The 27,779-nt window shown below is 36.7% G+C and overlaps 1 protein-coding gene, 1 long non-coding RNA gene and 2 pseudogenes across 11 annotated transcripts; 1 reads left to right on the forward strand and 3 right to left on the reverse strand.

Moving 5' to 3' along the window:
• The first annotated feature begins 284 nt into the window (after positions 1-284).
• Positions 285-13,318, forward strand: LOC137809097 (glutamyl-tRNA(Gln) amidotransferase subunit B, chloroplastic/mitochondrial-like; annotated as a pseudogene).
• Positions 3,903-4,604, reverse strand: LOC150029027 (secreted RxLR effector protein 161 pseudogene; annotated as a pseudogene).
• Positions 7,663-8,088, reverse strand: LOC137809633 (uncharacterized). Its single transcript, XR_016518481.1, has 3 exons — positions 8,019-8,088; positions 7,849-7,944; positions 7,663-7,771 (listed from the first exon to the last, which is right to left on the reverse strand). It is a non-coding gene; the product is annotated as an uncharacterized LOC137809633 (long non-coding RNA).
• A 4,217-nt stretch (positions 13,319-17,535) lies between the features above and the next one.
• LOC137810807 (serine/threonine-protein kinase VIK) lies at positions 17,536-23,744 on the reverse strand. Of its 10 annotated transcripts, none has more exons than XR_011080970.2 (11): positions 23,163-23,666; positions 22,972-23,046; positions 22,576-22,692; positions 22,097-22,191; positions 21,382-21,502; positions 21,193-21,272; positions 19,698-19,757; positions 19,326-19,549; positions 18,790-18,875; positions 18,564-18,679; positions 17,536-18,018 (listed from the first exon to the last, which is right to left on the reverse strand). XR_011080970.2 is itself a non-coding variant. In XM_068612258.2 (11 exons), the coding sequence occupies exons 1-11, from the start codon at positions 23,430-23,432 to the stop codon at positions 17,892-17,894; spliced, it is 1,269 nt and encodes a 422-aa protein (XP_068468359.1). In that variant the 5' UTR covers positions 23,433-23,744; the 3' UTR covers positions 17,536-17,891. The 10 variants fall into 10 exon arrangements, 3 of the variants coding, with proteins under 3 accessions (XP_068468359.1, XP_068468360.1, XP_090154450.1); XR_016518475.1 differs by having other exon boundaries at positions 19,428-19,549; positions 21,352-21,502; positions 23,163-23,656; XR_016518477.1 differs by having other exon boundaries at positions 17,536-18,010; positions 21,352-21,502; positions 23,163-23,656.
• Positions 23,745-27,779: the final 4,035 nt, after the last annotated feature.

A 27,779-nucleotide genomic window follows, 5' to 3' on the forward strand; every position in this document is an offset into this window, starting at 1 on the left:
CCGATAAACTTGATCTCATCCACATTTGCGATTGAGCATTTATCGAGATGAGAAACACAAGGCAAGGACCGTTGGGATCTGAAGGAAGCGAGACCCCCACCTTGCAACAAATCATGGAGACCATGAGGACTCTCCAAAAGGCAAATGAAGAATATAGACGAGAGCATGAGCAAGTTCGAGAAGAAGCCAAGGCCGAGCAAGAGCGGTTGCGAGCAGAGGCCCGAGCTGACCAAGAGCACCTTTAAGCGTGTCTTATGGCAGAGATTAAGGCCTCCCAACTAACAATGGAGGAACATGTACAGGCCAATAAGGAGTTTCGCAAGACCAAAGAGGAACTGCGGAGGAGATTGCACCGACAGGGTCGACGTCTCGCCCGGGAACATTGCCCATATTTGTCATCGAGGGATGACCCCAGGCCTTTCTCTCAGCAAATCATAGAAGAGTCTGTGTGATGGAAGAGGCCCAAGCATAAGCCCACATGCAAGCCCACCAAAAGGTAGATTTGGGCCAACCACTAGAGTTTTGGCCAAAAGGATCCAAGAAGACTGAAATGTTGCTACTGATGGCAGAGAAACGTTGTTATACATGTTCAAATGCCATAAGCTCTAGTGTATAGTAGACTTTAATTTCTTGTCAAAATTAGCATAGGAACCTTATTTGTAATTTTTCTTAAAATTAATTTTGGCACCTAAAACACCAACCTAGGTAAACTTAGAGTTTCTAAAAACCTCTAAATTTACCAAGGCCGGTCTAGAAAGCCTATGGAGGGGGTGATCATACAAACTAGACACACCCCTCCCCATGTGCTCATTTAGGCGCCACTTTTGGGAGGGAATTCATTTGAATTTCCCTCCATTTTCTTTTGAATTTCTAGCTCTCTAAACACTATAAATAAGAGGGTTTGACTCATGTATTTGCAAGATTAATATAATAGTGAATTGCTGCCAAATTTGAGCCAATATCACTACTTGTCAAAAACCTCCCAAGGTTAGATTATTGATCTTCAATTCTCACCTTATCAAAGAGAGATGACCTCACCACTCTCATTTCATACCTAGCATGCACCTCCAAGGCCACCACACTTCCTAGGAGGGCCTTGTTCGTAGACTTCCATTGAGCTTCCGCCGAGATCACCAAAAACCTCTAATCATGAAGACACTCTTCCATCATTGTGTCACCCCATTACATAACACCCAAGATTGCCCTTTTCACTAGTGTAGAAGATCTTGAGACTCATCTAAAGACGTTCAGGGCTCAAATGATCATCTCTGAAGGTCTGATGCAATTCGATATAAGATGTTCATGGGAACATTCATAGGGACAACCCTACAATGATTTAGTGGGATCCCAGATGGACACATAACATTTTTCCCTCAATTCTCTAGAATGTTTAAAGAGCAGTTCTCGGCTAATAATGTCAACCCTCACGACTGTGTGACCTGTTCAATGTCAGGCAGAGCGAAGGGGAGTCTCTCAAAGGATACTCGAATAGATTTTGTGCAGTCTCAGTAAGACTTCAAACCTAAGATGAAGAGTTTTATCTATGATATGAGCATGTTAAAATTAGTGGTGTTTCATCACTGGTTGATCTTAATAGGGCAGGAGTACCTTTTCTTGAGATAGTTTCTAAGCCTGATATGAGAAATGATATTGAAGTAGCAAAATATGCTACAGAACTACAAAGGTTGGTGCGGTATTTGGGAGTGAGCAATGGCAATATGCAAGAAGGTCCTCTTCGTTGTGATGTAAATGTATCAATACGACCTATTGGGCAATCAAATTTTGGGACTAAGGTATCTATAGCTATTTCTTCTATATAAATAGTTAAAGGTTTTTTGGACTTCTGAAATTGACATTTTGTTAAATTGTTAGGAAGTTTGTTTCGTGTCCCCGTATCCTACATTTTAGATATTATACGTATCTTTATGTTCGTGTTCATATCGTATCAGTGTCTGTGCTACATAGGTTAAAATTGCATGTTGTTTGTTGATATTCGTCAATGTTATCCCTGCCCTAATTAGTCATTGTTACGATATAATCTTGGTTTAAGTTGAGTTTTCTCCGTGCAATCATAAGAATGGAAGATATTAAGAATATAGTTTACAGCTAATCTTGTACTATCGGACATAGAAAATATTCTTTTCAACAAAATAAACTCAGAATGAGTTTTTGGGTGTTAATTATTGACCAGTTTTGTTTGCACCAAGCATGATAATATTTTTTGCGTGAATTAAGTTGTGCTTCCCTCTTTACCTTTTTTAAATATATAAGAGATGGAATGTGCCACATTTAACTCCATTATAATGTAAATGAAATTGGTGAGCCATTCTTAACAAGTTTTCCATCGGGTGTATTTACTCTTAAGGGGATGAGGTAATTTAGCCTTACATCTTTATAAACCTTTTGTCAAAATACCTTTTTGTTTTGATGTCTTGTGAAATAGTTGTCTTTGTAAGCAATAAAACCAAATGTAAAATTTTGAGGTGTTACTTACCTTGATTGAATGCCATGTTCTCAATAAATGTATGCAATTACTTTAGTTTCTTATACTTATGTAGTTGACTGTAGTCAGAAATTATCAATGTGGTTTTCTGTTCTGTAAGAAAACAATTACTTGTACAGAATTTTGGGTATGGTCATATTATTGCAAAATTCTATTAAAAAAATGGCTAGGTCCTTGCCTTGCAGGAATGAAGTGCCAAAGTCTCTTACGTTTTGTTGCAGTGCAGTATGAACACATACAATATATTACAGATTTAGCAACTAATATGGTCAATTGTTACTAGCAGGTTGAAATAAAAAATTTGAACTCATTTTCTTCAGTGAGCAAAGCAATTGATTTTGAAATTGCAAGGTAGGTGCAACTCCATAGTCAAGGTCAGGAAGATCAGATAGTACAAGAAACTTGGTTATGGGAAGAAGGCTCTCAGGTTAGTGCTATAATGTGTTTCTTATATTTTTGTTTATAATGTAGTGTAGCAAGTGCAAGATTGTGTTTTCCTTTTTCTCTCTTCAGACTAGTATTCATAAATAACTTTTGTTATTTTGTTTAGAGAACAATTACAATGAGGAAAATGGAAGGGCTTGCTGATTATCAATATTTTCCAGAAGCAGACCTTCCAGTAGTAATTCTTGCTCAGGAATATGTTGATGATATAATAAATCTTTACCAGAGCTTCCAGAAATTAAGCGGAGAAGATATGAGCATATGGGTTTAAGCATGCAAGATGTTCTTTTCCTGGACAATGATAAAAATGTCAGTTATCTGTGGTTATGTACCGACTGAAAATAGGTGAACTTAGTAAAACAATGTACTAAAGATTAAGATACTTGATATCCTACATCCCACTACTGTATGATTATTGTTAATAAATGTACTTAAGATTTGATAGCACCCAAGAAAAAAAAATCCAACTGTGATAATGTTATGTAGATATAAATCAGAAGACTGTTAGTTAGTGTTATGTAGATATAAACCCTAAAAAACTGCAGCCACTGGAGACTACAAACAGACTATGAAGAATATAAAATTGCTATTGCTACTAAAATAATTCATTTCTTGCATTAAATAATAAACCTAATGAATGAAAACCCTACATGTGTCATGTCCAATATTTTAGAAAATTAAGTAATATTAAAAAGTATTAAAGGAAAAGAAAGAATAGGGTAAATCCCTTGTGTATATTGAACACATAGGGTTATGTTTATGTAGAAAAAGAAACATATGGACTAAGCCCATTACATAAATATGAGATATCTAACAATATCTATAATATCTCATAATATCAAATAATATCTAATTATATCTAATAGTATCTAACACTCCCCATCAAGTTGGTGCATATAGATCATATGTACCCAGCTTGTTACAAATGTAATCAATCCTAGGCCCTCGTAAGGGTTTAGTAAAAAATATCTGCTAATTGATTATTTGAATTAACAAACTCAGTCTTGATATCTCCTGATATAATCTTTTCTCGAATGAAATGACAATCAATCTCAATATGTTTTGTCCTTTCACGAAAAACTGGATTTGAGCTAATATGAAGAGCAACCTGATTATCACATATAAGTGTCATTTGAGTAACCTCTCCAAATTGCAATTCTTTAAGTAATTCTTTAAGCCAAATAAGCTCACAAGTAGCCGAGGCCATAACTCTATATTCTGATTCTGCACTAGATCTTGCCACAACACTTTGTTTCTTGCTCTTCCAAGAGATCAAGTTATCACCAATGGAGACACAATAACCAGAAGTTGATCTTCTATCAGATGGAGATCCTGCCCAATCAGCATCTGAATAACAAACGACTTTAGTATGGTTATTATGACCATATAACAAACCTTTTCCAGGAGAGCCTTTAATGTACTTCACTATATGAATGACTGCATTCCAATGATCTTCACATGGAGAATTAAGAAATTGACTCACCACACTGACTGCAAAGGAAATATCAGGACGAGTAATAGCGAGATAGTTCAATTTTCCAACTAATCTCCTATACTTCTCAGGATCTGAAAGAGGCTCCCCCTGATTGGGTAGAAGCTTGACATTGGGATCCATGGGAGTATTAACAAATTTCGAATTCATCAACCCAATTTCCTCCAAAATATCTAATCGTATTTTCTTTGAGAGATAAGAATACCAATACTGGATTGTGCTACCTCAATCCCCAAGAAATATATGAGTTTGCCAAGATCTTTGGTCTGAAAGTGTTGACAAAGGTGTTGTTTTACTTGTGAGATGCCATGGTGATCACTGCCTGTAAGAACAATGTCATCAACAAATACTACAAGATAGATACACCCAGCACTCGAGTGACGATAAAAAACTGAATGATTTCCTTCACTACGAGTCATACCAAATTGTTGAACAACATTGCTAAATTTTCCAAACCAAGCCCTAGGAGACTGCTTGAGGCCATATAAAGATTTGCAAAGACGACATACCAATCCAGAAGACTCCCCCTGAGCAACAAAACCGGGAGGTTGCTCCATATAAATTTCTTCCTGCAAATCCCCATTAAGAAAAGCATTTTTGACATCCAGTTGATAAAGAGGCCATTGTTGAAGAGCAACCATAGCTATGAATAAGCGAACAGAGGCCATCTTTGCTACTGGAGAAAAATTATCACCATAGTCTAAACCAAAAATTTGGGTATAACCCTTAGCCACAAGACAAGCTTTGAGACGATCAATAGTACCATAAGGACCAACTTTGATAGCAAAAATCCACCTGCAACCAACAACAGATTTCCTAGATGGTAAAGGAACAAGTTCCCAAGTTCCATTATTCTGAAGCGCATTCATTTCCTCAAGCATGGCCTGACGCCAACCAGGATGAGCTAAGACATCACCTACAGATTTTGGAATTGATACAGAAGAAATAGACGAAAGGCAGGTATAAAAGGGTGGAGATAGTCTATGGTAACTCAAAGCAGTATAATGTGGAGAGGGATTACGAGTAGAATGTATACCTTTACGGATAGCAATAGGAAGATCAGGTTCAACAGTCGGAGGTTCAACTGTAGGAGCCAGAGGGGGATGAGGTGTTGGCACCGGAATAGAGTCTGCTGATGGACGATGAGACGTTTGACGACGACTATACACCTGAAGAGTTGGTGGCGGTGGTGAATCGTTAGGTGCACTAGGCACAACAAGAGGAATATTAACTTGATTAGATGAAGAAATTGAAGGAGAAGGACAAGACTTAAAGTAAAGGGAAGATTCACTGAAGGTGACATCTGCTGAAATAAAATAACGATTTAAAGACGGTGAGAAACATTTATATCCTTTTTGTGATCTAGTGAACCCTAAAAAGACACATTTGTGTGACTTAGGAGATAATTTATCAAGACCAGGACTAAAATTATGAACAAAACATGTGACCAAAAACTTTGGGAGGTAAAGAGTGGAGAGGGTCATGTGGAAATAAAATAGAATGAGGAATTTTGTTATCTAAAACTAAAGATGGCATGCGATTAATGAGATAATATGCACTAAGAACAACATCACCCCAAAAACGCTGAGGAACATCACCATGGATTAAAATAGTACGAGTTGTTTCAACAAGATGTCTATTCTTGCGCTCAGCTACCCCATTTTGTTGAGGTGTATAAGCACATGAAGTTGGATGAAGAATACCATGAGAAGCCATAAATTTTTTAAAAGAATGAGAAAGATACTCACGTCCATTATCACTGCGCAAAATTCGGATGGAAATTCCAAATTGATTTTTAATTTCATTGTAAAATATTTGAAATATAGAAAACAACTCAGAACGGTTTTTCATTAAAAATACCCAAGTACATCTTGAATAATCATCAATAAAAGTAAAAAAATATTGAAATCCTAAATTAGACTTAATACGACTTGGTCCCCAAATGTCAGAGTGAACTAAGGCAAAAGGAGATGAAGCAAGTTGTGAGATACTACTAGGAAAAGAACTACGAATGTGCTTCCCTAACTGACACGACCCAGACGATAAAGTAGACACATTAGACAAACTTGGAATAAGCTGCTGCATCTTTGCAAGACTAGGATGACCCAACCGAGCATGAATGAGAGATGGAGAATCCATAATTGCGCCAACATGTGCAGAGATTTGTAGTTGATAAAGTCCATGAGACTCACATCCGATGCCAATCATCCGTCCCGAACTCCAGTCCTGTAAAGTAACAGAATCTTTGGTAAAAGAAATAACATAATCAAGGGAACGGGTGAGACGACTAATGGATAATAAGTTAAATGGAGACCCAGGGACATAAAGAACATTATCAATAGATAAAGAAGAAAAAAGATTAATAGTACCAACACCATGTAATGGTACCCTATATCCATTGGCCATGGTAACCAAAGGTAAATAACCCGTAATAGATAGGGAAGAGAAAAAAAGATTTATTACCAGTAATGTGATCAGTGGCACCTGAATCTAGAACCCAAGGGCCATGGGAAGTGGAGTGAGTGAGGCCAACAAAAGATGTACCTGAATGTGCAACAGAAGTCGTGGAACTAGGGTTCTGACGATCCTCATACCATTTAAGAAATTCATTGAAAATAGAAGGCTAGCCTCGGGTATCAATTGAAGTATGGTCCATGGTAGAAGGTTGCACAGGGACAATTTGAGCAACCGCAACAGATCTAGGAGGACGACCATGTAAAGCATAACATCTGTCAATTTTGTGGCCAAGTTTGCCACAATGGTCACACCACTAGTGCAGATATGTAAAACAAATGCGGCTATTTTAAATTTACAAATGCGGTCATAGAACCGCATTTGATCAGCACGCATTCGTAAATCTGGAATTTACAAATGCGGTCCTATGACCGCATTCATAAATCACATTTACAAATGCGGTTACCTAAAATAACCGCATTTTTATATTATTCTGAATTAGGGAGTGGGTTTGGGGTTTAGGATTTATGAATGCGGTCTTGGTAAAAACCGCATTCATAAATCACTATTTACAAATGCGGTCTTGGTAAATGACCGCATTTGTAAATAGTGCTTTTTTTTTAATGTACCCTCTGTTTTGTGCAGAAACCATATATTTAAATAACCTGCATAATGATCAAACCCAGCCAGACAAATACAGAAATGTAGTAATCAATTGAAATCATCAAAATGTACATTTACAAGTGATCAAATTACATATAATAAAACCATTATTGTTTACCTATGCTAGAGTTATAAAAATTAATGAAATATGTGGACCAAGAATCTCTAACATATGAAATGCCTTCCTCACTCATTGGTGTTTCTTCTGTGAATAACTGCATTGCAAAGTTGACATAAATTAGTTTCTAGATATATATATGTTCAAGAATTATAAAAATGATTTAACATATACCTCTTTCCAACCAGTTTTAACACCTAGTCTTATAATGGTAATCATCCATTGCATAATGTAATAGCCACACTCATAGCTTCCTGGTTGTTTATTACACTATAATTCAATAAAAAGTAATATGTTAGTATATTGATAAACAATGATAATAGAGAAAGAAAAAAATTACAAACCTTTACTCTTATGTAGTTCAAATTATTTGAACTGGATCGACCTTTTAGGATGTTATATCCACGCCATGAACTGGTTAATACAAAAAACCTCGTTAGTAGATGGTTAATTAGTAACATACAAAGTTAAGTTTATACTATACTTACGTATCAATGATATCCTTAAATTTTGTGGGCATCTTCTTGTGTAGGGAACAGAACCACACAGCAGTCTTATCAACCATTGATAAGACAAGTAACTGCCAATGATGCCTATATGATCATTGAAAAGAGTTAGTAAATATTTAAAACATGAAATAATAATAATTGATGACATATAATTAAACTTACTCATTAATATAAGGACATAAATAAATTTGTTTTCCCTCTTTTTCCAGGATGTTAGTGATGTATGCTTGAGTCTCAGTTGAGTTTGGTCCAACGGGATTAGTATATGCAGGATCTAAGAATCCATACATATTTTCCTTCCCCTCAGTGATACAGACTCTATGCAAAAACCTACAAGTTTTTAGTTAAAGCATAATCAATAATAATTTAACATAAAGTAAATTGAATAATAGGTAAAGATACTTACATCATAAAAAATTGAATTATACTTATATTGAGCTCCTGTTTCCCAGATATAAATTCTGATAAATCTGTGTTGTAAATCATCAGTGGCAGTTCAGTGTTGATTTGAAAAAATGTATTATCCCACGGAACTGGAAAAGGATCATTGCCAATCTGACTAGCAATGAGACGTAGGGAAGCCATAGGATCGTTAACTGGAACCTCACGCTTCTTTTTCGGACTTGGTTGCTGAAAAGGTTTCTACAAGATAAACAACATTTGTATTAAATTATATGTAATATAAATATAAATAAAAAATAATATAATGAAACGAAATTATTACATGAGGTTCGGGCATAGATCGAATGAGCTCTCTGGGCCAGGCAGTTAACGCACAGACACCTGATCTTTGCTCCATCATGACCACTAATAATCGCATTACGCTGCGCAAATTGTATAAATTCCTCTACTCCCCTTTCGTACTCATCACTTATACGAACAACATTAATCCAACTTCGATCCATTATATATTCTGGAATATAGTTAGGATTTTCTAATAATTAGTATTCTATTCAATCTCACACATTTGCCGAGGGTCGAACACCCCCGGACTCAATCCAAACACGATATTTCTATTCTAAAAGTAACAATAACTAACATAACATAAAACTTTTATTAAAATGTAATTAACAACTAACTAAATATATAATATAAATTTAAGAAAATAGAAATTATATAATACAAAAATTCAAAATACACACAAATATATAAATTATTAGTTATTAGTTATAAATTCCAAGTTGTATTAGTTATTAATTAAATATATATTATAATACAGAAAAATAAAAATTCAAAATATTAAATAAAAATTCAAAATATTAAATATAAATTCAAAATATTAAATAAATATTAAATACAACACCAACCTTTAGGTTGATGGTGATCGGAGTGGCAGAGGCACAAGACGAAGACGAAGACGAAGGCGAAGGCGGTGGCGGAAGTTGTGGCGGTGGCGGAAGCTGTGGCAGTGGCGGAGCAGAAAAAACCAGCGAACCCAATAGAACAGTAACCAGCTATATGCCAAAAACGAGTTAGGAAACGAAATGACAATGCCAAGGAAGTGAATAATGACAATGACAAAAACGAAAACGAAAACAAACGTTGAAGCGAAGAGAGCTGAAACTTACAATGCAAAGGGAACTGAAACAGAACGTTGAAACGAAGAGCGAAGAAGACGAAAGTGAAAACTAGTGGCGCGCTTCAATTTTTAGGGTAAAATTGATTTACAAATGCGGTCTTACCCTAGAACCGCATTTGTAAATCAATTTAATTACAAAAATGCCACCGCGTTTTTTACAAATGCTTTTAAGTGCAAAGCCGCACTAAATAAAGGGTCGTTGTTTTCATATTTTGTACTAGTGCACTTGTGACGCCCTTTTCCCGGCTTGTGAGGGCGAGTACGATCATTATGCTGAGAGACTAAAGCAGAAGAGTCATCAACATGAGACGTTATATCAGTGGTGTGTTTACCTGGCACGCACAAAAGGGTAAAACAAGTGGAAGTAAAATTGGGCACAATAGGAGATCCCAAAATTTGATCACGAACGTGAGAATAATCATCAGGAAGGCCATGTAAACCCAATAACATGAAGAACTTGGATCTTTGTTCTAGTTCTTGAGAAGGAATATAGGCAGGAGGTAATAACTCATTAAAATCATGAAGAAGAGCATGAAGTTTACCTAGATATTCTGTCATTGTACCATCAAGACGTTTGGGAGCAATAATTGTGAGAAGATTTTGACACACACCATAAAGACGTTGAGTATCATTGGTGTATAATAATTTTGCTTGTTCCCAAATTTCTGAACATGTCTCATAGGTACGAAAAATTTGTTTTAAAGATGAGTGAATGGTCGATTTGATAACAATGCATAATTGAGCATCAATTTTCAACCAACGGAAAGCCTCATTTTCAGCAACAGTAGGATGAGTAAGATAATCAATATAACCTTGACTCTTAAGCCATAATTTAATATATGATGCCCAAGTGTCATAATTGGTTCCATCCAATTTGTCAATGGAAAGATGAACATTGACGTAATTAGTATAAATAGATGAATCCGGCATAATGATTGCGGAAGAAGCCACAGTGGTAGCGGCAGCGGAAGAAGCCATAGTGGCAACAACAAAGATGAAGGCTCCGGCGGCGATTCCGGCAGCGTCACCAGCAGAGGCTCCGACGACGGCTCCAGCAAGATTCTGGTGAGATTCTGGTGACGACTTCGACGAGATTCCGGCGACGGCTCCGACGAGGTAGTGGTAGCTACGACGAGACAGTGGGGCGGTGGCTGGAAAATTCCAGTGAATAGTGGGTTCACCAATAAAAATTGAACCCTAAACCCTAAACCCTAACCTTATGCTCTAGATACCATATTAAAGGAAAAGAAAGAATAGGGTAAATCCCTTGTGTATATTGAACACACAGGGTTATGTTTATATAGGAAAAGAAACATATGGACTAAGCCCATTACATAAATATGAGATATCTAACAATATCTATAATATCTCATAATATCAAATAATATCTAATTATATCTAATAATATCTAACAAAAAAGAATATTTTTAGGCCCATCCAATAAAAGTAAAATTCCTTAGGCTAGTAAATTGTCAGAAGCTGAAATACAAACTCATAAAAGCTTACTAGATATTTGAAAACATGATTGACAGTGTAGAAATGCACTGATATATCATGAGACTATCAATATCGCCGATGCGTGTAACATAAGTACAATATTAGTCGTTAGAAAGCTAAATAGTAGATGCCAATAAACTGTATTACTACAAATGTTCTAATGTGATTTTTTTTTCTTCTGCATTGATGTATTAGATTGCAAAATTTTTTGATGCAACTCTTGCAAAAGGTGCTGATCCAAAGCTAGTCGCCAGCTGGATAATGAGTGATATCGTTGTTTTCATGAAAAATGAAATTTTGACCATAAACGAAATAAAGCTTACAACCTGAATAGTTGTCTGAGTTGATAGCTTCCATCAAAGGTGGAACCATTAGTGGCAAGATTGGGAAGGAGGTATGTTTGCTTTGGCACTGATAAGAGTTGATACAAGCATAAACACTTTCAACACTTGAACACAACAATATATTTGAAGGAAGACAACAATTCAAGGAACAAATGAATGCTAAAACACTGAAAACGAAATTAACATCACCAAAATAGAATGTTAAAACAGAATTGAACTCAAGGAAGCTTAAGGAATCAGCAATGGAGACATAGCCTTCCAAAATGATGAACCAAACTCAATAAGAGTGTTATCTCCTTATGAACAACAATGGAACAAGTTTACCGAACAAAAATTAAAGAAGAACACAATTAACCGAACAGAATTTAAAGAAGAACACAATTAACTGAACAAAATTGAATTATAGGAAGAACAACCGATTGAATGAATAAGGCACAATGAAGGAAGATGAGCTTATGTGGTTGTAGTATGGTTTGGGAATGGACACGCCACTTGGATGGTGAATGCTCCTAGATAAGTGTTGGTAAGCCGCCACTTGAATGCTCCCAATGCATCACAAGATGAGACAAAGAAGAGGAGAACAAGTCTCACACCAAATCACTCACAAATTGAGTATAGTAACTTTACTTGTATTTCAACCTTGTCTTTACAATGACCACGCATCTCTATTTATAGCTTTAGAGGGCTGAAATGAAAGTGAAACAAATTCAAAATTCCCTCCTAATTCAAAATCAAATTCAACGCCTAAATCTAGAGTCATGAGGAAGATGTGACTTATTTTCTATTTTGGCACCTCCTAATACTCCTACACCAACTCCTTAAGTCTTTGTTTTGTACATTAATACCCCTTATTTAATATCTACACCTCCCTTTTAAAGTTCTACTAAAACTACACAAAAGAAATTACAAATAGAGACATCCAATGATGCTCATTTATTTAATGTTTGGCCTTGCCTCTCATGGGCTGGACTTGGGCTTCTTGGGCTTGGGCTTCTTGGGTTTTGGCTTTGGGCTTTGGGCTTGGGCCTCCATATTAAGAGCACTAATAAGAAGAACTTCAAGTATTTTGGTCCTTGACCATTCCTCCTATTAATAGTATCTTTTTTGTTGTCATCAGGCACTAATGAGTGATGCATAGTATTCTAAGCTTCCAGGATTCTTACCCAATTTTTAAACATTAAGCTGCTCTACCTTCTTGTTTCTCACTAATTTGTTCATATACTTTACTACACTGGGAAGTCATTTGTGTTAGTGTATTCTAACTATGGACCAAGCCAAGTGTGGGAATTCTTTATAAATATGTTGATCTCTGAAGTCTAATTCGGGCTTTAATCATCAAAGTCTTAATCATCATTAAACTTCAATATTTTGTTCTTGTAAAAAACATGTCCTATTATTATGCCTATATATTAATGTACCATGTAAATATGGTAATTAGGAAACTTGGATCTTTGATTTATTACACTCATTTTATCACCATCAAGTTTGAAATATAGTTATGAGACAGTTTTTAGCATATGCTTCTCTTTGTCCTCAATGAAGTGGAAAATTAGAAAAGACAATTAGGCAGTTGTGAATGAATTATATAAATATGGGCTTATGTTGATTTTGTATTTTCTTTTCTTTTCAATTTGTTCATTTGTTTGCAGGTGCTATTTGAGCTATTAGCCAAGGTTGGAGAGGTTAAGGAACTCAGAATAAAAGGACTTGGTTAAGGTAAGTTGTAGGATTAAATTTAACTATTTATGATTTACTTGTTTGAACAATATTTTTTATAGCCCAACCAAATTTTTGTTGGTGTCTTTTATTTTATAATTATAAACATTGAAATTTATTAACTTAAACTATTTATTTTAGGATCAAATATTGGAAGTGGTGCTCCATACCTAATCAAGTAATATGATGAAGTGTTGGAAGCAAAACTGATTAGGAAAAAACAATTTGGGTTTTAATTTTAAATTATGTATCAACTTTTGAACAATTATGTGTGTTTTAATTTTAAATTATGTATCAACTTTTGAACAATTATTTGTGTTTTAATTTTCAATTATGTATCAACTTTTGAACAATATTATGTGTTTTTTAATTTTCAATGCAATGAATGAATGCTTATAACTTTATATATTATTTCATTTTATTAGTATTTTATTTTTTTATTATGAAAATATATTATGTTTAGTTTAATTGTGCGAACCAGATTATAAAAAAGTGGTGGCTAAATTCCATTTTTTTAGAATTAAGATTATGTCAATTAAAACCGATGTATTATTTTTACAATTTTATTATAATACTGATAGTTAAAAACGTCACATTATACCCTATATAATGGTGTTGGAATCCTTTTCAATGAATTAAATTGCGACAGTTATGATTGACACTACTTACATATAAAAATCACCACTTTAAACAAAGTGTTAAATTGGCGGGTGTTGGAGTGGGTAGCGTAAGACCGCCACATTAAACTTTGTGGCGACCATTTCTATGACGGTTTGGGAAACTGCCACACGCGTATATTACGGCATTTATAAAAGCTAGTTTATACGAAAATAACCGTCACATTATACAACATATTTTGTAGTGTGAGAGTTTCTCTCAAAAACTTCAAGTGTTCTTGTGCTGGTGACTCTTGGTTAGAGGTACCAGGTTCTATCATAGTGGTGCTGCAGAGAGAGTTCTGTTCTTGACCTCTTGCATCTACAATTCAGGTGTTTTCATTCCTATTATTTCTTTTGTAAAGGTGTTTGTAATTGCGCTTCTTGATATAGTTTCTTGAAGTGTGGGTGTTGTTGAAATAAGGTTTTTCAACATTGTGTTCTTTGTTCTTGGAGGGTTTAAGAACCAAGAAGTATTTGTAAATATTGCTTTGGTTTAGTGGAATCCACTTTGGTGTGAGGTGGGACTAGATGTAGCTCTTGTTGAGTTTACCAGTATAAATTGTGTGTGCCTTTCTCTCTTCTTGATCTCTGCACTTAAATTTGGAAAACTGATAATATGCGATAAAATGAATCTATTGATTTGAAATTGAATCTGTTTTTTTAGGCTGATATTGTTCTTTAAGATTTTGGAAAAATCTATGTCTGCTTAAGAATCACTAAATTTGTAAATCCTTGACTGGGTAACACAAATATTAAGGGTCTCTAAGTAATTTTTGTTCATGATCCATATTCTTTTAAAACTGGTTTCAAAGATTTGAAATTTGCTTTTTTGAATTAGGATCTTTTTCAAATATCTATGTTGCTGCTTGTTAAATCTACTTGTGTTCATATTTGTAAAGTTTGAAATTAAATCCATTGATTGTAAAACCAATCTATTTAATTTTTTGAAATGCTTATGAAATCAGAAAAATAAATCTATTTAACTCTGAATCAATATGTTATTTTCTGTAAGGATCTTTGAAAACAGTATTCTTTGCGAAAATTTTATAAGCTCAATTCACCCCCTCCCCCCTCTTGAACTTAGACACTAATAAACCCAACAATGTCGTGGTGCTCACATTCGATTGAGTTGACCTCGCTTGGGGTACAAGGAGTGCATCATACACCATAGATGGAAATTCATAACTCGCATTTATTTGTTCCATTTGGCTAGGTACATAATTTTTACTGATAAAAGTGTGACATTAGTTAGCATGTCATACTTGCCACTATTTGACAATTTGAGGATGTGCGATGGGTACGCATGGAGAGCTGTCACACTCAACCACATGTACGACCAGCTGGAGAATGCTTAGACAAAGCGGTTAGGAGGTTATGTGACACTGTTACAGGTAAATAATGCACATAATTTGAATGATTTAAATTTACTTTTAATTAGATATATGAATAATATTCAATCAGAATATGGATCAGACATGGATATATGAAAATTTTCCATGAATGGAAATCAGGGATATCACTCTCACATATCAAAAGCTTCTTTCTCATGCATGCCTTTATTTTATTGAACGCCATATATATACATATATATATATATATACATATATAAACATATATATATATATATACATATATATATACACACATATATATATACACACACACACATATATATATATATGTATACATATATATATATAGTTGGCGTTATGCACTTCTAGATTGATGATCTTACCCATGTGGCGGTGCTCTGGAGTCCTTATGATGACCATCGCCCTAGTTACTTCTTTGAGGTGATAGTCATGTTCTCAGGATATATTTGGCTCAATACATGCTCACAACATCATTTTCCCAAACATGTTCTACATCAATTTGGGTACGAGCAAACGATTCATTGGCCTCCCCCACCTTTCGAAGGAGGTGTAGTTGTTATCATTGATGACCAATTGTTGCACTTTTTCAACAATCTTGTTATCGTGTGACACTGTGTAGTCAGATACATGCATTGGTTCAGATCAATGTCACACCCCCACATACTTCCTCGATCAAACAAAGATCGACTTATGTACTGCTGCATCATCAACGACATAATTTAGATGATGGTCAGACACGACCATCGTCACAGTAGAAACATGCTTGTCTGATGAGTTATTTCCATTATTATGTTACCATGATTTTTTGTTTTAATTTTTCAAGAGTCTAATGCACTAGTTCAATTAATGCATATTCAGGAGGATCGTCGACATTCTAAGTGCATAATCGAATGTGAACATGTGGTAGAAGGTACTCCACACAGTGCATTGCGGTTAACATGTGACGTCACAAATGAAGGAACCTTTTATACCAGACATTCACGTGTTGTACATAGCAAGAGATATGGACATAGTTCTAATACTTAGATTTTGCATTTTAAATTTAACAATGATATTGTACAAAAAAATTATCATTAATATATAAGATATTATCATCATTTATTGTGTTTACATTAAGGAAATTTCTTCTTGTACCTAACATATGTATTGGGTCACCTCTTCATAGGGGATCAAGCTAACATAATAGGTGGCAGATTCTCCTTGCACCATATCATTCAGACTTGCACCTAACACACTGACGTGAAATGTCCATTTTGTCCTTAATAATTTAAATTTTTTTCCTTTCGGATATTCATATCCGTAAGTCAAATCACAAAGTTTCGAATATACAAATCAATAACTAATATATGACTTCCGAATTTCACCATCCGAAAGCTACAACTACAACTCAATCACAAAGTAGCTAAATGATTGTAACTGTAGAAGTACTCTAGTGACTAGAGGAGGTAGTTTGTCCAATCACATAATTAGAATGAACTCTCTGGACAATGCATAATCAACCGGCACCTATTAATTATGCTAAAAAAGAGTTTGGTCCCTCATTTTATTTTATTTTTCAGTTTAGTCTCTTTAAAAATTATTACTTTGATTCTGTAGAGTTTTTGTTAGACCAAATTGGTTCTTTCATCCATTTATCACTCGAATTTGACTAATTTAGTGACACGTGAGCCATGAATAAATTGTAAAAGATGTCACAACAGTTAACACTAATACAGTTACTGCAAAAAATAAAATAAAAACTAATGGAAAAACAAATTATAATGAAGAGTCATTGGCTAGAAGATGCACCTCACTTTAGTTTCCACGTGATTCATTCTTTCTTGGTGGTTGCTTCTTTCAAGGCTGCATCAGTTGTTCCGTAGTCTATTAGGAAAGATGAATTGCATTTCTATGTGTACGACGACTACTATGTTTTTCATGTATACAGAGAAGTAAAAAAATATGCTGACAGGGTTGCTAATTTAGATTTGGATTCTAGAATAAGTTTTCTTGATTGTTACATTGGTTAAGTGTTGCCTCCCATCGTTGGTTGTCATTCTTTTGTATATTTTCTTTTTCTTTTTAATGTATTTTCCTCTAGAAGTAATTGATTGTTGAAACTTTGGGGTTCCTTCACAGTGATGCTTTCTGAAGTTAACACATGAATTGGTCAAACAATGTCCAAGAAATGGAAACTACTAATAGTTTTCAAGCATAAGATAAAATTTAAACATTAGTTAGCTTGAATTGTTATATTTTTCCTCAATGGGTTTTGTACACAACATATTACACTCGAACAACCACTATTATCTGTTAACAAGAATAGCTGAATGGAACTCAGCCAAGAATTTTAATGAGACAAAGTAATTGAATGTAAACACCTGCTAAAAGAATCAGCATCAACCAGTTACGCTCATCTGAGCCTAACAGTTCAAAACACGGTTTATGACCCCAGCTAGGTATTCCAAGTTGGCTCCTTTGACAAATCCGCAGCAGTAGATGAGATAACCTTTTGGAAAGGTAATAGCAGATAATCATCTGAATATCTGGACACGAATGGTTCATGAAGCGAACAAGCTCCAGTGATGATCTGAAGGCAAATTTTCCTTGATCTTTTCAAGCCGTTTAAGGATCTCTATGAACGAAGGTCTTTTATTTATGTCAGAAGCCCAGCACTCATCTGTTAAACTAAGAACATGCAAGGTCAAATTCCATATGATTACAAATTACAAGCCTGAAGCTGCTCTAAGAAATAGTTGATATAACAGAGATAGATGAGTATTTGACTAGACTGGAACTTCTAACATCCTAATTGTAAAACATTCATAACCTACTACCAAGTGATCTCAAAATTATAGATTTCATATTTATGCTTGTTCACACTATGACTCTAGGAGTATTACCAAGCGGCACACAGCATAAGCATAAGCATAAGCATAGTTGTAAAATTTTCTTCCAAGTACGACAGAGAAGCAGGATAAAAATAAATGTCTCACTGTTGTTCTCGTAACTTAAAATCATATTCTCATTCATTATGACTCAGATCGTCACAAGCTTTAACAACTGTTCACACACTAACAATATAGACGCTGGGTTGGTGTAAAAGGAAAAGAAGGGGGGAAGTGGATGCTAAGTTATACCTCTGCAAATAGCAAACAGGAATGGGATACAAAAGGAAAAGAAATTGGATTTGAGAGGGAGGGCGGGGAACTGGATAATTAGAAATGACTTACTCTCGCAGGTCAGAGGTGTAACTCTTTGCCCGAAAAGAAGGTCTGTGTCCTTCTGCCACATATTTGGCTCCATCATATGGTTCATAATTTGAAAAAGGCGGTTCACCTTCAAGCATCTGATCCATCCAAAGAAGATTACAAGAATAGTGAATTTGAAGTTTAGAACTAGTTTCAACTTTTACAATTTTATCAAACAAAATTATAAGCCTTATGTGTGCCGAATTACCTCATACAGAATCATTGCAAAGGAGAACACGTCAACCTTCTTATCATATCTCCGGTGTTTGAAAACTTCAGGAGCCATGTAGCGGTCTATTTTTTCCCCCAAAAGAAGGAAATTTCAATTTTGTGCAGAAATGTTACTGCTTTTAATTAAAAAAATTGCATACATTCCTTCAACTTTACCTCATTTTGAAATAGCCACATTAAAATTCCAATTTCATATTAACCTTTTCTAAACCTAAATTAGGTAGACTCCTTTATGCATAAGCGTAACAAAAACCATTCATCATATGACATGCGTATTGATTAATTCATTTGATAATCTCGTACTTACTCATGATTTTATTTTATTTTTAAAATACTCTTACTTTCTATTCCTTTTAATTATTCTAAATTTTTTAATTTATGGAAAATGAAAATAAAATACAAATATTACAAACAAATTAGATGTTATCTCATGCAATGCAAGTTATTATCAGTGATTTAAACTTAATTTGAGCGGAATGGCCTGATAGCAGATTTAGAAAGTTAAGCACTCACCTCATTATGCAAGTTCAAGGTGGATATTTGAAAACAAGGTAAAGTTCATGGCATGTCTATGCATTTTTCCCTTATTAATTTGAAGAAAATTCTCATACTCACAGCTTCCAGTTTCTCCAGTCATCTTGTATACATCATGAGAACTTTGGACCTTAATAAGCTTACTAAGTCCAAAATCACCAACTTTTAAATGGTCGGCACTAGAATTGACTAAAAGAACATTCCTGAAATTTTAGGGGTAAAAAAGATTTCAACGTGTAATGCATTGTATCGACAAATAAATAAATTCCTGTCATGTTCTAGATCATGTTACATACTCTAAATCAAGGAGAAAGAAAAATTGAAATCAATTTGTAAGAATAACATATTTACCTTGGCTTTAGATCTCGATGAATAATAACATTTGGTTCATTGTGAAGATAGGCCATCCCTCTACAAACAATATTCACAAAATATAGATTAGAATAATAGTTAGAGTCAATGAAGCTTCATGCTTTCAAATGTTTAGATTTCCTAACAATAGTTTATCAGCATTGTTAGAATACATGATGCTCTATGATGGGCTTAGTTATGCATCTGACAACATTCTTGAGGGCCGCCTCCTCCCCTAATCACCTCAAAAAGAATAATCAGTTTCTTTAACAGAGAAATAACAGAAAACTTCAATGATTTTTAAGTGAGTTTGTGAATAGAGTTTTTGTTTGAAACAAAAATGGAAAGTTAGGATAGCATTTTCCTGTATCATCATACTCATCATACACAGCAAAACTGACTATGACCAGAAAAAAAAATCACGTAGAAAATCATATCAAAGGGCATATATACGTCTTAAAAGTGTTACTCTATGTAATTTCTTCAATACAGGTACAAAATCAGTATTCTTATTCCTTAGGAGGAACCTTGGGGTCATAGTCTAAGTCAAGGTTAACATTAGATTGCATCAATGGTAGTGAGAAGTAAACAAGCACCAAGACTTGGTACGTAAGAAAAGCCAGACAGCCTATACTTTTAAGCTATAACCAATTCCATCAAAACTTGTAGTTCACTTATCAGCAAGTGAGGAAGTCAGATTTAGGTGAAAGGTGATTGAGTTATTTGAGTTGAACAGCTTGTTTGCATCCCTTCATAACACTGACAACGTTTGGTTTTTTATTTTATTTTTGTAGCAGATAAAGAAAAGTACATCATTGACATGGGTAGAATACATTGTCTAAACAGGGGATGGAATATCTTAGAACATGGAAAAATGCAGTAAACTTCCCAGGCCATCACCTTGAAGCATCCATAACCAAAACATCAAAGAAAACCATAAGCAGAGTCCAATACAATTTCAAATAAGTTGAGGCAAAGAGACACCCATAAAGATACAAGACTTTTACAAGGTCACGCACATCAGTCATTCACAATATCCTATAGTAATTGCATTGTAAAGCTAGACGGTAAAACACTATTTTCTATACCAATGCTCAAGTTATGAGCTTTGGGAGTTCATTTAAAACAATAATCTTTTATTGATTTTGATGTTGCTTGGAAACTTCTGGAAACTTTTTAGTAGGTTTGGCTAGCTTCTTTTGAGATTGGCATATCTTCCGTCCATCCATTTCAGTAAAGTAGAGGGCAACGGTGTAAAGTCCTATGCAAGAGTTCTCTCCTTGCAATCCCAGGTCTTTGATGGGGTCAAATTTAACAGTTGTTTCGACTTATCAATCACTGTCACCCGAGAATTATCCATTTTAGGAGTGATTTATAATTTATAATTGTATAGCAGATTTACAGAGAGGTTGAAGAGATCTAGGGGTTAATGTCTCTCTTGCTTTGAGGTTTTCTGATTAAAAATAAAGGAAACATAAAAAATGACACACCATACCGAGCAATATCCAAGCCAAAGTTGATAGCTGTTGATGGACTAAGAGAACCTTTGTCCTTGAGGTACTTATGAAGATCGCCCTACAAATGACAAGAAATATTGAATTTAGGAAAGTTCAATCTTAAAGCACAAGATTTCGTAAGTTCAGAGCATCTGAACCTAGGTGTCTAGTCATATGCATTCACGTACTCCTCTTAGATACTCAGTAATTAACATAAGGGGCTTCTTGTCTGTAACAGCTCCAAGAAATTGAACAACATTAGGGTGTCGAAGTTTCACAAGTAAATTAACTTCGTGCCTGAAGTCCTGACTGTATTAAAAAGTAATCAACAAAAAATAAAAGGATAAGTGACTGAAAAAAATGTAAGATAGAAAAAATGGTCGCTTTCTGAAAATACACGAGCTTAATCACAAGTTTGTCTGTGTATTGCCTTCTCTCTCCTTTTGATTATTCATATTTCATTTTTTAGGGTTTTCATTATACATGGGCTTTAAATAAGCCATTTTGCCCAAAGAGGTAGCTGGTTCAAACAGAACAAACATCATCGCAAGAAACAGTTTAATTATTGAAATGGTTACCCATAGCCAAGGGGTCCAGAAGTAGACAATTTTAGTTTGCAAAGGACAAGTTCATTTTTTGAATAAAGAAGTAAATGTCAAAGTCAAATTTACAAAAAACAAATTTTAGAAATTTTTTGGAGGACCATGTCTGCCTTCTCAGGCTCCAAGTGGATTTACCAGTAGCCCCAAGTAAGCCTTGACAGAAGACAGATTATAGCAAGGTATTTGTTTTAACACATTGATCGACCACAGGCACTCAGAAGACTTTTACATCACCGATAATCTGTTAACTATATAGCAATCAAATCAAGAAAAATTCTAGAAATTAAATAAAGGATCTTACATCACCAATCTATCATCTGACAGAGATGGAAGAATACGTTTGACGGCAACTGGCGTTCCACGCCAATGGGCTTTTAAGATCTCGCCAAAGGATCCCTTCAGAAAACGCACCCACAATAAGACCAAACCTCAAGAGCAGATTTGGTTCATCAACAGTATAAATGCAAAGTTCAAGTAAAATGACAGGAGCAGTAAAGCAATCGCGTAGAATTGACAGCAAGAAACACAGTGCATACAGAAATTCAAAAACTTAGAAAAACCAAGATAAATAAATTAAAAATAATAAATTACCAGATTATCATCATGAAGAGTGACAATTGAAGACTCAAATAAGTGTACTCACATACGATAAATCTATGATAAAGACAACAGTTTCATACTTACAACTCTACCACCATAAATACAGTGCAAGTTCTAAAATTCACAGTAAGATCTTGATACAGTACAATGCCAACGAGATCAAAAAAATATAGAAAACACCTTTCCAATGCAAACTGAATGAGAGAAATCCAGCTCAGATGGGTCAACTTCCCAGTCACATTTGCTAGGCAATGGGGGAAGAACAGGGCTATGTTCACAATGACTTCCAGTTTGGCCCTACGTGATCAAACATCAAACTCATCAAGAATTACAACACATAGGCACATTAGTATCACAAACACATTCTTCCCTCCTTTTCATGAAATAGAAAATACATTTTTATTTTATCTTTTGGTTTGAGACAACAGGTATCACTCTCCTCATAAGGCAACATGATTAGAACTGAAGAGGATTTGATTAAGCTCGAACAATCTGTGTCAGTGTCAGTTAATCGACGTGCTAACATTTCTATTTTCATTGTTACAAAATAAAGCCCCTTCCATTGAATATACTTACATAAGACAAGCCTCCATTTAACTTCAAAAGCTCAATCATCGCCAATTTTTTAGCTCCTTCTGCATCAGCCAAAGGCTTTCCAGAACAAAGCAACACTAAATTATTCATCAGAAAAAGTAAAATCTTCTTTAATTAACGAATCAATCATTACACGACATACATCGAGAGGAAGAGAGAGAGAGAGAGAGTACAGTGTTTTTCCAACGATCCAAAGCATTGATGTCAGCACCGAATTCGAGCAAGCAATTACCAACCTCGACCCAACCGTGGAGCGAAGCCACGTGCAGCGGCGTACGGCTGTCGTAATCCCTAGCCTTCACCAGCGATGGATCCTCCTCGAGAAGCTTCCGCACAGCCGCAGCGTCGTTTTGGTGCGCGTGCCACAGAATGAGAGACGTTCGACTCACCCGAGCCTTCTCCTTCGCCGCCGTGCCGGAAGTTCCGCTGCTGCCGGTGCTCATCGCCGATTGCCGCCCTCCTCAGTTGCTATGCTTCGATCACTGCTCGCGAAATGCAACGCGGAAATCAAATGCTGTAAAACGCACATGCAAATGAAATTGAAGATCAGAAACGGTTCCCTGTAATGTGCAATGTTCTAATTTGTGGCTTTGTTTCTCCTTTTTAGTTTGGTGGTGTCATGTGATTGTGTAGTTTCTGGCTCTCGTATCAGTTTTATTAGTTATTCAGCGTTTACTAATTCAACTGTTTTTTTGTTTTTGCAAGTGCTTTAAATTAATTAATTAATATGTTTGGAATTTAAAGATTATTTATTCAAGTGCATTACACTTTAATTAATCAATTGTATCCTGATTAAATTCCATATTCGAATTCCATTTTTAAATATTATCTTCACTTTGAAGCATTTTTTTTCTGTTTTTTCTTGTTAGGATCAGGTGTGGGGTATATCCTGTTTTTGTATGACACCTTTCTTCCTCCTTTTACTATTTTAATATATTCACACTTTATAGATTGCCACCAGTTCAATTTATACTATGAATTCAAATTTTATACTTTATACATTTCTTCAGTGGAGAACTTCTGTTCATACTGAATTAAGATTATGATTTCATTTTAGACTAAACAATTACTATGATAATGTTGTGTTATACTAATCTTATAAATTTAAGAAAAAGTTTAAATGAACTTTTCAAACATTTTAGAATTCTAAATTTAAATAAATTAATCTATATATCATTATTATTTAAATCTCAAGACTAGAGCCAAATTAAAATATAATAATTTTAAAGACTTGCATAAAATCTTTTAAAAAACTTACTTATTTATTTATTTATTTTAGTTTTCAAAAATCAATATGACAAAATAATACAATTTTAATAACTAAATTGAATGTTTTCTCTTCATTTTATCATATTACTGCTAAGTCAAATAAAAACTATATATTAATTGTAGGATGAAATCATTCACAATAGAATAGTGGAATCTTCTTATTTAGATCAACATACTCCAATTCATATATACGATGAATTATATCGTAAAATTCGTCTTCTCCTCCGTCAATGACACCTTTAACATACAAGTCATTATTGGTTGTTTTCTTACCACCAATTCATGCTTTTTGTTCCGTCCGGTTGACTGGGACGTCTTCGTGCGCGACCTCAACCGTCAGCTAGGGACTCCTTCCCACTGGTTACCTGTGGATTCCTGCAAAAAGAGGACAAAAGGGCGCCCTAGCGGCCGTTTGCACTCTGACGCTCAAGTCAGCCAGCAAGAAACACCAAAACTGTGCACCTCCGTATCTGAGCACCGCGTGTGGCACTCTGAAGGTGGTAAAAAAAGAAACTGTGTGTAGTGTGTATTCTCCTTCTAGCAAAAATCTTTCCCTAGTCCCTTGTCCCTAACCTCAAGGATCGAGCAAGCAACTAGAGAGTTTCTGGGAAATTTGCCAAAAGTTCCAACCCCGTTCCCCACATTCTCCGCGCTATTTAAACTACCCAAGCATTTAAAGCGCCTTAAAGCGCTTTTAAGCACAAACGTAACGCGCTCAATTAAAGCGTCTAATTAGAAAACGTAGCGCATTTAAGACGTTGAAACGCTTGGGAGCCATTATAGTACCTGAACGCTCGAAACGGAAACTGTATTGAATGACTTTAATTACCTGGCACCTGACTAAAGGGTGTTTCTATTCTGACCTGGCTGTCGTACACGTGGAGGACCTCACGACGCCATGACCCCATCTGGGGGCGTTTCTGCCCATTTGGGGACGTTTCTACGTGTGAGTCCTCCTGCCTGGGAGTGCTACTGCGCTAGGGGTGACTTTTTGGGTGCCAACTCATGCCCCCAATCATCTAGTCACTCACTTTGAGAGCGTATCTGCCTTCCTCTTGTACCCTGCACCCGGCTACCCTGGGCGTGACCTTCCTCTTGAGTCGTATCTGTCCCAAAGGCGTCTCTGGGGCGGCAGGGGTACTTCCCGAGTCAGGCTGCCCTACACTGGTGTTGTTACTATGGCCTTGAAGCCACCTTTCTCTCCTCTTTATTACTGATCCCTGGTTATCCAGGGTTTGGGGCCTTCCCACGGCGTCGCCCCCTCCACGGTCTTTCCTACCCATGGGTATCGGGGAACCACGCTGTGATTGCCTTGCTTTAGTAATGTTTGATCTGGCGACGCCCTGGTTGGGCGACGCCTTGCCTTGGCGACGCCTCTCCTTGACGACGCTTGCACTTGGCGTCTCTTTACCTCGGCGACGCCTTGTGTTGACTTTGACTCCTGGAGTTGACTTTGACCTTGACTTAGTCAATGCCCGGATACGGGACGGTACACTTTTGTATGAAACGTATACCTATTAACTAAGTACATTTTCCATGATGTTGCCTTTGAGTTAGGTCCTAAGAAAGTCCCTTCATGTTTAGGTCGATTACATTCCTTTCATCATGAACCTGTGTCGTAGTGATAAGAGAACATTACATTTATTTATGAAATTCTGATTAAATTAGAAGCATGTGTGGGTTATGGTTACACTTACGTAGCTCTTGAACCATTCAAGAAAATTGTTATGTGTACCGTCCCGTATCAGGGCGTTGACTAAGTCAAGGTCAAAGTCAACGACTGGAAAGTCAAAGTCAGCTCGAGGTGTCGCCCAGATGTAGAGACGCCAAGAGGAGGCGTCGCCTAGGTGAAGGCGTCGCCCAGGTGAGGGCGTCGCCAGATTAAACAGTGTAAAAGCAAGGCAATCACGGTGTGGTTCCCCGATACCCATGGGTAGGAAAGACCATGGAGGGAGCGACGTCGTGGGAAAGCCTCAGGTCCCGATATCTCGGGAAAGTGATAAAGAGAAGAAAAAGGTGGCTCCAAGGCCATAGTGATAGTACCAGTAAAGGGCAGCCTGACTCGCGAAATACCCCTGCCGCCCCAGAGACGCCTTCGGGACAGATACGACCCAAGAGGAAGGTCACGCCCAGGATAACCGGGTGCAGGGTGTGAGAGGAAGGCAGATACGCTCTCAGAGTAAGTGGCTAGATACTTGGGGGCATGAGTTGGCACCCAAAAAGCCACCCCTAGCGCAGTAGCACTCCCAAGTAGGAGGACCCACACGCAGAAACGTCCCCAGATGGGCAGAAACGCCCCCAGATGGGGTCAAGGCGTCGTGAGGCCCTCCACGTGTATGACAGCAATGCCGGAATAGAAACACCCTCAAGTCAGGTGCCAGGTAATTAAAGATATTCAATACAGTTTCCCTTTTTAGCATTCAGGTACTATTATGGCTCCCAAGCGTTTCAACGTCTTAAATGCGTTACGTTTCGTAATTAAGCGCTTTAATGAGTGCGTTACGTTTGAGTGTAAAAGCGCTTTAAGGCGCTTTAAATGCTGGGGCAGTTTAAATAGCGCTGGGAATGTCGGAAAAAGGGTTGGAACCTTGGGCAAATTGACGAGAAACTCTTTGGTTGCTTGCCCGTGCTTTAAGGTTACGTACAAGTGACCGGAGAAGATTTTTGCCTAAAGGAGACAGCACACACACATATACACAGTTTCTTTTACCACCCCCAGAGTGCCATACGCGGTGCTCAGATACGTGGGTGGACAGTTTTTTGGTGTTTCTTGCTGGCTGACTTGAGCGTCGGAGTGCAAACGGCCGCTAGGGCGCCTCTTTGTCCTCTTTTTTGCAGGAATTCGCAGGCAATCAGTGGGAAGGAGTCCTTAGCTGACGGTTGAGGCCACGCACGAAGACGACCCGGTCAACCGGACGGAACATTTGGCGCCCACCGTGGGGCCGATTTAAAACATCAGCCCCATCGCAAGTTCGAGGAACATTTACCAAGCTACAGTAACGTTGAAGGAGGTTGGAGTGACAATGGCCCCCACCAGACGAAGAGCAGCGCGCGCAGCCCCAGCAGACCTATCCATGTAGCAGGTCCTGGAAATAATGAGGGGGCTGCAGCAGGACATGGCGGATTCGAAGATGGAGCAGGAGCGCATGCAGGCAGATCTTGACGCCTCGCATGAGCGCAACGAAGAGCTCACCCGTGTGAATGAGGAGTTGCGCCAGGGCCTGAGAAACGATCGGAGGCGGCTTGGGCAGGACGAGACGGAGAACCATTCCCCGCCAAGGGAGTTTTCCACCCCGTTCTCGCAGGAGATCCTAGACGCAGCGATCCCGAACACGTTCGCGGGACCCAAGGTAATCTTCACTGGGATGGAGGACCCAGAGACGCACCTCGCGGCATTTCACACGCAGATGGTCCTGATAGGCGGTTCTGATGCTGCCAAGTGCAAGCTCTTCATGAGCACCCTGACCGGGATGGCTATGGACTGGTTCATTAGCCTCCCAGAAGGTCATATCACATCTTTC

This window comes from Phaseolus vulgaris, chromosome 2 (genome assembly GCF_051622355.1).
Source record: "Phaseolus vulgaris cultivar YP4 chromosome 2, ASM5162235v1, whole genome shotgun sequence".
Classification (NCBI taxonomy): Eukaryota; Viridiplantae; Streptophyta; class Magnoliopsida; order Fabales; family Fabaceae; genus Phaseolus; species Phaseolus vulgaris.

Excerpts from the sequence above, each read along its gene's own strand:
- LOC137810807 (XM_068612258.2), bottom strand. The coding sequence starts at position 23,432 with ATGAGCACCGGCAGCAGCGGAACTTCCGGCACGGCGGCGAAGGAGAAG. Across the intron at positions 22,693-22,971 it reads TAAATGGAGGCTTGTCTTAT|GGCCAAACTGGAAGTCATTG; the intron begins GTAAGTATATTC and ends TTGATCACGTAG. Across the intron at positions 18,019-18,563 it reads TACACCTCTGACCTGCGAGA|TTTAACAGATGAGTGCTGGG; the intron begins GTAAGTCATTTC and ends GCATGTTCTTAG.